This window comes from Oncorhynchus mykiss, chromosome 6 (genome assembly GCF_013265735.2).
Source record: "Oncorhynchus mykiss isolate Arlee chromosome 6, USDA_OmykA_1.1, whole genome shotgun sequence".
In the NCBI taxonomy this organism is placed as follows: Eukaryota; Metazoa; Chordata; class Actinopteri; order Salmoniformes; family Salmonidae; genus Oncorhynchus; species Oncorhynchus mykiss.
The window spans coordinates 61,221,198-61,234,466 of record NC_048570.1 but is presented as its reverse complement, the minus strand read 5'-3'; the positions used below and the strand labels follow the sequence as shown (position 1 = coordinate 61,234,466).

Sequence of the window (13,269 nt, the reverse complement as noted above, 5' to 3'; positions counted from 1 at the left end):
CTTTCTGAAAGCGTTTGAGGAATTGCCACCACACAATGCATTGTGACAAATCCAGGTCTAAAGTTACAATGATTTTAGAAATCCATATAAACATTAACTTGAGGCTTTTTTAATGGTCAATGTTTCATCATGTTGTTGCTATTGGTGAGGTTGTTGAATTATATATAAGGTTGTTGCCCTTGAACTGCTCCTTCCGTCTTGCTTCAATCCATAGTACAGGGACGTCAGAGTAAACGAGGATGGTCGATTTGGATTTGAATTTAAATGCAACTTTACATTGTATCCCTTCTACCTTGTGACTTTCCCACCCCTCCTTAGATTGAACCCTGTGAAGTTTTCAAACAAGGTCAAGGTAAAGTCAAAAGGAAAGGAGAGAATGTAAAGAAGGATGATGGTGCTGATCCTGCTGGGCCCTGCAGACTTCACTAATCAAAAAAATAAAAATAAAAGTTTATTTGTCACGTGCGCCGAATACAACAGGTGTAGACCTTACAGTGAAATGCTTACTACAGGCTCTAACCAATAGTGCGGAGAAAACAAAGTATGTGTGTGTGTGTGTGTGGGTAAGTAAATAAATAAAACAACAGTAAATTTCCTATTTGTAGGGAGGGGAACATTAAGGAGCCACTGTTTGGAGACCAAACCAGACTCACGTCCACTTTAGTTTTTAAAGAGCCTCCTAAACCGTATTGTGCTTTAATGTCCTCTCTTGCTAATCTGAGGCCTGTAATTAATCCTTCGTTGATAATTGACTTCCTATCGTTTTCCCCATACATTCATCCACAGGAACCTCTTGATGGATACGTCTCCATTAGTCAGTGCACCCAAGGGATTATCGAGAACGGTTAGTTGTGTGCTGCATTTAGAACTTCTAATGATTTACTCTTTTTTTGTAGGTACTTTATTGATCGCCACACCGATCTGGAGAGGCAGTTCAATATTAACGTAGATGATGGGAAAATAACGTTGGCCAAACCGCTGGACCGAGAGACAGATATGTGGCACAACATCACAGTAACAGCCACTGAAATCAGTAAGTAACATTTCTAATAGATATTTCTAAACGCTGTTTGTGGTCTACTACATAATTAACTAAATTCAATTTCCTTTTCAAATCAGTGCAATGATGAAGGACAAGTGTAAACTCAGGGGGAAGACAGCTGCTTGTGAACATTCAGATCTGTTTACTAACACAGTTTGAACAACTTCATTGCTGCCTCCAACAAAGGATTGACTGGCTTTCATAATCCTCGATAAAATAGTCTTGCACTTGTAACCTATCTGATGTTAATGGCCGTAGTGTGGTACAAATAATTAGAGTTTGAATTCACAAGGGTGGAAAATATGTTAATCTGCAGAATTTTGATTGAATTAAACAGCTCAGTAGTCAATTTGTGGAAGTGCGAGTACATTTTAAGAAGTATCAAATAAACAGTTGTAAACACAAATACCGACGTTGAATGCACCAATGCCAGCTTCCATTACAGATACAGCAACATCTGTGATCCAGGAAACTGACTGACTATACAACATATTTGAGGTAGTACTACAAACAACTCAAACCATGTGAAAAACTATATTACCATACAGATTGTTTCAGGGGGACTGTATGTTGCGATAAAATGTCATGTACACCTTGAAGCTATTGAATGAGAAATGTACAATACTTGTAACTTGCTCTCCCTCACCTTTCATAATCAAAGTGAAACACACTAATTGCCACAACCATTAAAAAAATGCTGTAGAGCATACATTCGTGGCATGTTATTGTAAATGCAATGTGTCTCTGTTGATATTCATGCTAGCTTTGTCAAGCCTGGTCTTATACATCTCACTGTGCCTTTCATGACTTTTGCTAAACTGACTGTGACTCAAGACAGCAGCATCACTGAACACACTTAATAGAAATTTACCAAAATAAATATGTCTGTTTACTATTCTTTGTGGATTGGAGGCAAGCAGGAATCCTCTCTGGCGTGAAGAGGAAGAATTGCATTCCCAGTCCAATTCCGTTGTCATTTGCCACCCAAACGGTGTGGCGTTCTGCTGCTTGCACCAGTTGACATCTGACTAATCAGATGGCAATGCTTGCTGTGGTGGAATGAAAGTCACATTAACAGAGCACAAGGAAAACGTGGACACTTATTTTTTTCCCCACTCTGTCCATCTATCACCTTCTAGCAAACTGTCTATTTTAGTTTCTCTCTGTTTCCCACTCTTTTTCTCCTCTCTTATGCTCACCTCTGGGCATTTTGTCCTGAAGCATTCTTAAAATTAAGTGTAGAATCCTCCACTTGCTGCAGTATTATGTGAGTGTGCTAAGGGGTGCTTATATCACAACCTTGTATCTCACAACCATATATCAAAAACATTTTCTGTTTTTTTTATGTGACAATATGCACCATGTACATCATTGTTTTGAATGTTAGCTATCAGTATGGTCTCACAAACATACAAAGAAAGGAAAGGTGTCAACAGCCAGAGCGACATCTATTGCTCTATGGACCAAATTAATAGCTCCAAGTTAGTGGTTGCAACACTTAAATACAATAATTTATCTCAAAAGGGACTGTCAATTACAGGCGATGAATAATCCCAATAAAAATCAAATCTAATTAAATGGCCCTTTATTATCTTTTTAGACTTCTGCTGCCGTTGATTCATTAATATGCATTTTTTAACCCTCATGCATAAAACATGAGCGTGTTCAGGGGATTTCAAAAGCACTTTGAATGTGATTTTTTTTCTTCTCACCACTCCTGTTTTGCATTCTTGATATCAGCTAAAACTCAGATTGATGTGGCTTCTCATCTGTCTTTATCAGCCTAGGGAATTAAATAAAATAACAGAAAAAAATGTATCTGGGTCATCAAATTTACCTGGGATTTAATTTCCCACTGTACAGTATCCAATGTTATTGTATTCATTGTCTGATGTTGGGTTTTGTTTATCAGGAAACCACAGCCAGATATCACGGGCTATCGTGGCCATCCGAGTGCTGGACATAAATGACAACGCCCCAGAGTTTGCGACGGAATACGAGGCTTTCCTCTGTGAAAATGGCAAACCTGGCCAGGTACGGGGCATTCATCAAGGCTGTCATTGTTGTCTCCCCCTGCATCTCCTCAGTAATGATAACCCATGGTGAATTATAGCCTATTTATTTCAATGGGAAAGTACAGAGGCAGGAGTGTGGCCTTTCTCTGAGACTCCTCCCCTGACACAACACACAGAGACTGAGGGAAAATGAGAGCAGTCAGCATTGATCAGAGTGAATCATAATTCAGAGTTGTCTTTCATGTCCTCCTCCAGATGGCACAATGGATCTCTTGCCAAAATTCTGCACAAGTGCTTTGCATTCTCCTTCACATCAATCCTATTCATTCAGACAACTACAATAAAATAAAAAACACCAATGACCAAGATAGCTGAATTCTCGTTTCTAATCAATCACAGACATACAGCTTGATAAGAACTATGATGGCAGATAAATAGATGAACCCAGGAACCAAAAGTGTGCCAGATGAGACAGCACCACATATAACAATTTCAAATTCCAGGAATGAATGGAGGATATTTTTCATTTTCTCTGAGCCAATGTCACGGTCAGGCTTTTTGTGATGGCAAAAATAAAGTAATGGATGACCTCTCTCTCTAATGGCATTGGGCTCCTCTCTTTCTGTCTGTTTCCACAGGTGATACAGACGGTCAGTGCTGTCGACAAGGATGACCCAATACAGGGACACTACTTTGAATACCGCCTCATCCCAGAGATGCTAAACAATCCTAATTTCACAATAAAAAACAATGGAGGTAAGGACCGAACGTGAGAGAGAATGACAAAGAAATGTCTTCTATCCTGCGGCATATTAGTCCAATCGAAGATTAAATCTGGTTGGATTACCGTACCCAGTAGTTAGCAGATGCGCAATAGCCTGGTCATCAGCTACTTTTACTCCCCAGTGGATTTTGAAAGGAAGTCAATTAGTTGAATCCAAATAGTCTGCGGGAAGTCTTGCAGCTCAATGTAGGGTGACTTCCTGAGAGCTGTTGCCGCATGGCAGATGGCACTACATTTGTTTGCTAAATACGGTGATTGGTTTAGCAGGCTTTCTGGTCTACTTTCTCCCCCTCCCCTGCTCTTTTCCATTACTCTCACGGAAGAGCCCACGCTCATCCTGATGTTGTTGCGTAATGTTTTCAAAGAGCTTTGGGGCGAAGAATCTTCCTCTGGTTCTGTCCGTCTGTTTTGATGCGAAGGCTGCAGGCAAGAGGAACTGCTGTGTCTAGTTGTTAGTAAAAGGAAAATATAGAATCAGGACATTAAATGCACCAGCCTCTTTATCTAAATGGAAACCTGCCACCATGGAAACAGGTGTATTAGGAGACAAATAGGATACGTTCCTGAATCTAGAGGAATTTGTAATGAAAAAACCATAGGCAACATCGAAGCAATATTTTCACATCTAGATATCATTAAGATATGAATTATATGAATTAAACTGTTCTTGTTAAAGTCTACACCTAGCTGTTGTGAACTGTCAGTATTCTACATGAGAAATATAAGCACAGCACGTGTATGACTATTTTCGTCTGCATACTGCAGGCAGAGCCACTCCAGCGAAGAGTAGTAGACCTTCTGAACCTGTGTGCTGGTTTGTTTGTGATGATGACTCTAATTGCAGTGAATGTGCTGTGGAGAGGATAGGGTTAGCCAGGGCTAGGGAACAGGGTCAGCCAGCTAGGATATGTTACTGCACACAAGCTGTTTAGGCTTTAACCTCATAGTCTTAAGTTAAAATACCTCTGAGAAACTTTCAGGTATACATTGTGATCAATGTAATACTGCTGTATTGATTGCACTAAAGATTGACACGATAGGAACCAGCATTTTACCAGATGCTCTTATCTAAAGTGACTTACAAAGAGTGCAAACATAATTATATTTTTTGTACTGGTCTCCTGTGGGAATTGAACCCAAAACCCTGGCGTTGTAAGTGAAACGCTCTACCAACAGACGTACGCTGAGTCTACAAAACAAGACAGATTGACCAGGTGAAAACTATGATCCCTTATTGATGTCACCTGTTAAATCCACTCCAATCAGTGTCAATGAAGGGGAAGAGAGAGGATAAATAAGGATTTTTAAGCCTTGAGACAATTGAGATGTGGACTGTGTGTGTGTGCCATTCAGAAGGTGAATAGGGAAGACAAAAGATTGAAGTGCCTTTGAATGGGGTATGGTAGTAGACACCAGGTGCACCGGTTTGAGTGTGTAAAGAACTGCCACGCTGCTGGGTTTTTTCATGCTCAATAGTTTCCTGTGTGTATCAAGAATGGTCCACCACCCAAAGGACATCCAGCCAACTTGACACGACTGTGGGATGCATTGGAGTCAACATGGACCAGCATCCCCGTGGATTACTTTTGACATCTTGTAGTCCATACCCCGACACATTGAGGATGTTCTGAGGGCAAAGGGTGTGCAACTCAATATTAGGAAGGTGTTCTTAATGTTTTCTACACTCTCTGTATACTGACTTACTGTATACTGGACTACTGTTGACCAGAGCCACATAGGGTTCAGCACACTTTTCACACTTTTGGTATGAAGATGCTACAATGTGATGGACTACATGTTTCCTTTAGGCTTTATTGCTAATGTTTCACGTTTCTCTGCCATGCATGCTCAGACAGAGGGTAGACAATTGAACTTACCTTATTCATTTCCCATGTGAAGTGTTCTAAAAACACGTTGTCATGTGATCACGTGATCTCATGTGAAGTTAATGTGATAACATGTGACAAGAAACATATTTTCTACTACATCGGCTTGAGTAGACTCTAACAGGAATAAAAGTGTTTGACAATATGCGTGTGAGTGAATATGATTAGCTAGATAATGAACACAGAGCTCACAGAAGTGTCATCAAAGAGCCCCTGGCACCGCTCAGAGTTGCCTTGTACCATCTTCTAAGTCAGTGTCGCACTCACGTCGCTTCATTTCCACATCTTAGTAAGGGTATGACAAAATAGGGTTCAATCTCTTACAGAGTTCTGCTATTGGAATATGTTGAGGAGGAAGGTGACTGAAAGCCATCAACAGAATACAAATCTGAGACCACAAACCACTTGGCAGCCAGTGCAACTGCTGTTTTTCTAGTGTCATCACCTCAACCTTCATTTCATTTTTTCATTTTTTTACTGGATTGCAAAACATTTTGGTTTGTCACTCTACGAAAAACATGCTCTTACTCAGCAGAAGCTAGTTTTTTCTTTTTTTACAACTACTTTCTCTCCCCACAGACAACTCCATCAGTGTTTTAGCCAAGCATGACACCTTCCGGCGCCAGAAACAGGAGATGTATTTCCTGCCCATAATTGTGACTGACAATGGAAATCCTCCAATGAGCAGCACTAACACGTTGACCATCCGGGTGTGTGGATGCAGCAGGGAGGGAATAGTCCAGTCATGCAACGTGGAGGCCTACGTCCTACCCATTGGCCTCAGCATGGGAGCTTTGATTGCCATTCTGGCCTGCATAATACTACTTTTAGGTAAGATAATACTGATACTTAATGCAATTTGATTACATCTGAAAAATAGACAAGTAACAAAAATCTACAAACATTGTCTTTGTGAGAGCACATGACTTTGACATGTCCTCTTTTTCGGCAGTTATAGTGGTGCTGTTTGTGACGCTGAGAAGACACAAGAACAAGCCACTTATCATCAAAGATGACGAAGATGTGAGGGAGAACATCATCCGGTATGACGATGAGGGGGGTGGAGAAGAAGACACTGAGGCCTTCGACATTGCCACACTGCAGAACCCTGATGGAATCAATGGTTACCTGCCCCGCAAGGATATCAAGCCAGACCTGCAGTTCATGCCAAGGCAGAGTGGTGGCCCTAACGGTGTGGACGTGGATGAGTTCATCAATGTCAGACTCCACGAGGCGGACAACGACCCCACAGCCCCTCCCTACGACTCAATTCAGATCTATGGCTATGAGGGCCGGGGCTCCATTGCTGGGTCTCTGAGCTCCCTCGAGACTGCGTCCTCAGACTCAGACCAGAACTATGACTACCTCAGAGAGTGGGGTCCGCGTTTCAGAAGACTTGGGGAGCTCTACTCAGTGGGTGAAAGTGATAAGGAGACTTGACCTTTGATCAGCAGATACCCTTTGATTTTGTCCACATACTTGTGTATTATGCTAGGGTTTGCCGGCTTATAGAAACAGCTGTTTAAAAAAGGGGGCCACCTTTTGTACTCTTAGAGTGAAGTATAGCGTTCATCATCTATCACGTTAAGAGCTTTGTATTGTTGAGCCAAACTTAACAATGTCGATATATTAGGAGGTCTAGGATTCTTGTGGAGTGTAATTTAGATTCCGTTGTGGAGTGTCTAGCAGTATTTGGGGTATTTGTCATTCTCTGTGACTGCCAGAAGCATAAAGACCTGGATTCTTGGTAGTTGCCTGATGAAAGAATAGAGGGATTGTGTGACGTTCTACAGCCTTCTTGGACAACATGGAGATTCAACCACAGAACAATTGTACTACTGAGTGGCCCTCATCTCATATCTCTACCCACCACCCAGATAATCAGAGATAAAATAGGAAACTAAAAGAAAAAGCAATATTTGGTCTACAATACAATGTTGAATGTATGTATGATTTGAAAAAGCAAAATGAGAACCACTACAATATTGGCTTTAAAATGAATTTGTTTAGATATCATTTGATACCAGGTGGCCACATTTATAAACTGTCTGAGCCAGACAGCTTGCTTTATACAACTATTTGTATTTACACGCTCCAAGTGTGGTTTGCAAATATTATTAGCCTATAAAAGACTAAAGCGAAAGACAAAAAAAGAGAAATGTAGAAACTTTGAGGCCTTCTTTTTACAGAAGCAAGCATTAAATGCAATTGTATTCAAATGTTTTTCGAAAATGATCGTCTTGAATCTTCATTATCGTTGTATGATTCGTTTTTTATATATCTGTTCTTATTTGCGTTTGTTTCTGTGCTTCAGGTTATAAGTGAGTGAGAGTTTAGAATGATCCCTTTTCTCAACTGTTCTTTCCACCGCTGAAGCTATTTCATCACAGCTGAACTTGTTGTTTAGATATTGCTGTTAATAAAGTATACAGAGAACAGGAATTACTGAAAAGTAGAAGATTGGATGGAAAGGGGACTTTTACACATATACTGTTTATCATTATTTTATCATTATTCTGTATACAGAGTTACCAGTGACCATTTAAGCACAATAGCTGGGATAATTTAATTGATGTGAATATTCGACCCCTCAATTTTCAATTTCATTTAGGAACCACTGGTAACAAAACCCATAAAAATAAAATACAGGCTCTTGCATATTGTGCTACACTGTATATTATTAGACAAAAAATACATGTACATAGTTACTGATAATATCCGTAGCTTTCATTGAGGTGGTAGGTTTTGTCTATGCACGTTAGCTCTTGCACATGAGAATCTAAAATGGCACTACAGCTGCGTGCATACTCAATTTGTACTGATACAGTATATGGCAGTTCTCAGTAGACTTCACAATATATATGAAATAGTGTTACATGCAGATCATATTTTCTACTGTGCTTTAATGCTTATAAATGTGTATGTTTAATTATTCACTCCCTGTAATGTAATCTAAGATACCCTGTATTGTTTCCTACTTTGTGAAATATATTTTTATAAATATTGCTGAATGAGTTTGCCTTTCTTTAGCAGCTAAAATGTTTGGAATAAGAGAGATTTGCATAGTGCCTACTTGAATTGTCTATGTTCCTCATTGTGCATCAGTAAGTACCTATATCAACATGTCACATATCTTATAATTAGAAATTATTTATTTGGTAGTTGATGCAATGAATGGTTTTGAAACCTGCAGTCAAGGAAATTATTGGAACCCTTGATAAAGATGAGTCCAGAAGCCCCGAAGCCCTAGGTATCTTGTTCAAGCAAGTTAGTATCTCACTGGAATGACTAAATTGTTATTGTCTAATTAGCCCCCATTTGTGACTGACCGGCTCAAATCGGTCTTACGTAGCAAAATTTGAAATGGTGTTTTATACATTGGATAAGGTAGAGAGTCAGAGCAACAAAATTGTATATCATACACTGTATTTGAGGAACAATGGGCAAGTAATTCTGCTTTAAAAGTTGATAAACTTGTAAACTCATTTTTCAGGAAATGGCCGTTGAATGTTTTGGTACTGTATCTACTGGAGAGCTCTCATTTGTCTACACTTATTCAGCATTGTTCACACCCTCTTAAGTCAGCCCAATCCATCTCTTTAAGAATTCACATCTCACTAAGATCATGTTCTAAACAGTGAGTAGTGTAGTAAAGATGAAGACTAAAAGTGGTAAAAGTAGTAGCCTACAATAAGGACAAAATCGAGGTAAACAGAAAGTGTCCAGATACAAATATTGTTTAAATGTTAGATGCCACTTACCCAGACACACTTGTCTAAAATGATGGGTCATGTGAAAGGAATGCTATAACCCCCAACCACATCTTGCTAAGTGTATGGGTCTCTGCAGAAGGTGAAAACGATACAGCCAAATGGTTACTTGCATAATAGCTATATCAGAAATAGATAGTGTCAATATAAATACAATAATACACAGTATGTACAAGAACAATAACAATATCGGTGATAGATATACACTGAAAATATCTATGTCCTTAATCAGTATAAAGGAGGAAATGTTGCTCACTTGTTGAGCAAAATCAAAGCTATAATGCATCCTGATGTCTTTGCTTGCTAGTTCAGTAGTGGCCCCCAGAGACAACTGCCGGTCTTCACAGGTGGTCTTGCAGTCAGCAACCATCTTCCGGTAGACAGACCGCTCACTCTGAACAAGCAGGAGATGCTGCTCTTGCTTCTTCAGCTTGGCTGACTTAACAGCTTCTGGCAGAATGGCAGATCTGAAGACCTGATAGTTGTTCCTCTGGCACTGCTAGCACAGGTCTGTCCTGGGCTTAGTGCTTGAGATGTGGGGCAGCAATTTTCCCCACAGATTCCTGAAGGAAGACAGCACGACTACACATACCTCTGGAAAATACAGAAATAATGTGACAGCAATAAAAGTAGTGCCAATCATGATGTAGGTCAATTAAATAATCAAAATGTGTTGTTTATGCTTTACATACCAAGTGTTGTCATCGATTCCTTGTAGAGGCACCACACTGCTGCTTTTGTCACATGGGATGGCAGCAGCTTTCCACCAAAGTGTTTGTGTACTGGGTGTCGTCCTGGTAACACTATTTCATTATCCTCTGCATAGTTGTTGATGAAGTTAACCACTTGCTGCAAGTCCTCATGCTTCAGGTGTAACCTGTGCTTGCTTGGGCCAGCTCATTTTGATGGGATGCATTAGACCATTCTCCTTGTGTCATGAACTGGCTCGCAATCCGTAACAAAGAGGGAGACAACGTGGAGATCAAGGAATAACACAAATATATTTATTTAAAAAAGTAAACTATATACAATTAAAACATCTTAGGGCTAGGCCCCTTTTTTCTCCACTTCCTGTCTGAATGACGTGCCCAAAGTAAACTGCTTGTAGCTCAGGCCCTGAAGCCAGGATATGCATATAATTGGAACCATTGGAAAGAAAACACTTTGAAGAAATGTTAAAATGATGTAATAATAATAATGTAATATAACACAAATGATATGGTAGGATAATATCTGAAGAAAAACCAACCAATTGTTTTTTTTTGGAGAGGCCATCCTCCATTCCTTAGAAATGCAAGAGTAAGGTCATATTGAAAATTAGCTCTCTGGATGCCATTCCTATGGCTTCCCACGGGGTGTCAGCAATCTATGTTAAAGGTTTCAGGCTTTTAACTTCAAAAAACGAATAAGAAATATCAGTTTTAGCAGAAGGACACAGTCTTGGAAATTCGTGTTTGCGCCCGCCATGAAGACATTACGCGCGCCATGAAGACATTACGCACCTGCTAAAATCGGTTTCCTATTGAACATACTTCTTTCCCATAGAAATAGTATAGTTTGATTAGATTTTAGGGTATCTGATGAGTTAATAGAAACATATTTTGACTTGTTGAAACAAAGTTTAGGGGTAGATTTTCAGATTCCTTTCTCTGCAAGTTGAACGAGTAGTTTACTCAAATCAATGGCGCCAACTAAACTGACTTTTTGCGATATAAAGAAGGATTTTATCTAACAAAACGACACTACATGTTATTGCTGGGACCCTTTGTATGACAAATCAGAGGAAGATTTTCAAAAAGTAAGTGAATATTTATCATAATATGTGAATATATGAAACCTCTGCCGTTGGAAAAATATTTTGACGTCGGCCGCCGTCCTCAAACAATCGCATGGCATGTTTTCGCTTTAATAGTACTGTAAATCGGACAGTGCAGTTAGATTAACAATAATTTAAGCTTTCAGCTGATATAAGATATATGTACATAAATGTTTAAATTCCATAATATTTATGATTATTTATTTGAATAGCGCGCCCTCACACCTGAGCCCAGGTGTGTCCCATTTCGCTGATGACCTTCCCGGCTCCGCCCACTGACATCCTATTAAGGAAAACAAGAGCAAAGAGAAAGCATTCGGCAGACATAGTGGAGGGTTGTCCAAACAAAAACACAAACAAAATACTGCCCTGGTTAACACTATCCCCCTGCCCAAACCAACTTTGTCCTCCCCAGACCTCAGCAACCCCTGCACACAGGAAGCAACCCTCAAGAAGAAAGAAGAAAATGGGGACAGCAGGGAACAGATGATAGGAGCAACCGGAAAACACAAAATACAAATAAGTCACATGGACGACACGCATACATTCGGGGACATCTCGGATGAGAAAATGTGTGTCCACCGATCAATAGGACCAGATGCGTTCAGAAACAGGGCTTATGAGAGAGTGTGTCAGCAACAACATTATCTTATATTCTGACCAAGGTACAGGGATAGGCTCAGCTGGAGAAAGAAGGCTCTGCAATATCACTCTCCAGCAAATACCTGATCTCAGCATCCAGACAATGCCGTTCCTCTGAAGAAACTCTATAGAACCTCTCACGGTTCGGGTTAACATCCCCAATGTCAGTATGTGTTCTATTAAGTGTGCATGTATATGTAGGTGTATCAGAAAACAAAATGGGAAAACTCCGAATCCGACCAACCAACTCGTCTCACCTATTAGCAGGTAGACTGAGAATGCTATCCAAAACATCCAGTGTCTCTGAAATGTTCAATCTACCCTGCAGTACGCAATCATTGGGACCAGGGACATCCTCCTCACCATGCACGGAGTATGATAAAAAAGTACCCAGCGTTGTAACAGTACTGGCCAAAAGGACAGGTTTACTGACATCTGCGGACTCCCACATTTCGGGCCCAGAGGAACCGGCATAATAGGGTTTTAGCAGATGTACATGATACAGTTGGTGCACTTTCCTCCGTTCTGGACTGGCAACTAGATAGTTTTGCTCAGTCCACTGGCGTGCAACCATATATGGACTTTGAAACTTGGCTTGAAAAGGAGAACCAACAATTGGCAGCAGAGCAAGAACCTGGTCATCTGGATTAAAGTGATGAATCTCCGCTCGCCGATCAAATATTCCTTTCATCCTCCCCTGTGAAGATATTAGCTTCTCTTTAGTCATCTCACCAGCGGCATACAGGCGTTGCCAGAAATCTCACATATAAGATAACAGGAACCGAGGTGGCTCAGGAGACTTCCAGTCATCCTGGAGCACCGCTAGAAGTCCACGCACACTATGTCAGAACACTAGGTTATTTGGACTGAAACCTGTGTGCTCCTTTGAAACGTCCCTGGCGGCTAACAGTAACCAAGGCAACCCCTCCTCCCAATCCTTATCCATCTCCGTACAATAAGCTCTCAACAAAGACTTAAGTGTTTGATGGAAACGTCCCAGCGCTCCTTGACTCTGCAAGTGATAGGCGCAAGCCAAATTGTGTTTAATATGGAGCTGTTGGAAAACCTGACCAAACAGATTAGAACTGGAATTGGTCACTCAGATTAGTACTGAACCTTGGTCACTCTGAATAACCTTATGAATTCCAAACAGCGAGAAAAACTGAGTCAAAGCTTTTTGCACAGACTTAGTGGTGTTAGACCGGAGAGGATAGGCAGCAGGATACCTAGAGTAGTGGTCTGACACATCACAGTGAACAAGTAAATACTACCATTCTTAGAGCGAGGCAGAGGGACCAACACAGTCAATAATCA

At 40.4% G+C, this 13,269-nt stretch overlaps 1 protein-coding gene across 2 annotated transcripts in view; it reads left to right on the top strand.

Moving 5' to 3' along the window:
- Window positions 1–8,732, top strand: part of LOC110526275 (cadherin-8) — a 73,726-nt gene extending 64,994 nt beyond the window's left edge. Inside the window, exons 8-12 of one of the 2 annotated variants that reach the window (XM_021607094.2) lie at window positions 897–1,033; window positions 2,955–3,076; window positions 3,696–3,813; window positions 6,307–6,558; window positions 6,686–8,732. In XM_021607094.2, the coding sequence (XP_021462769.1) occupies window positions 897–1,033; window positions 2,955–3,076; window positions 3,696–3,813; window positions 6,307–6,558; window positions 6,686–7,167 (1,111 nt within the window). In that variant the 3' untranslated portion in view covers window positions 7,168–8,732. Of the gene's footprint in view, window positions 1–896; window positions 1,034–2,954; window positions 3,077–3,695; window positions 3,814–6,306; window positions 6,559–6,679 lie in introns of both variants that reach the window. The other variant, XM_021607091.2, reaches the window with a different exon arrangement.
- The last annotated feature ends 4,537 nt before the right edge of the window (window positions 8,733–13,269 follow it).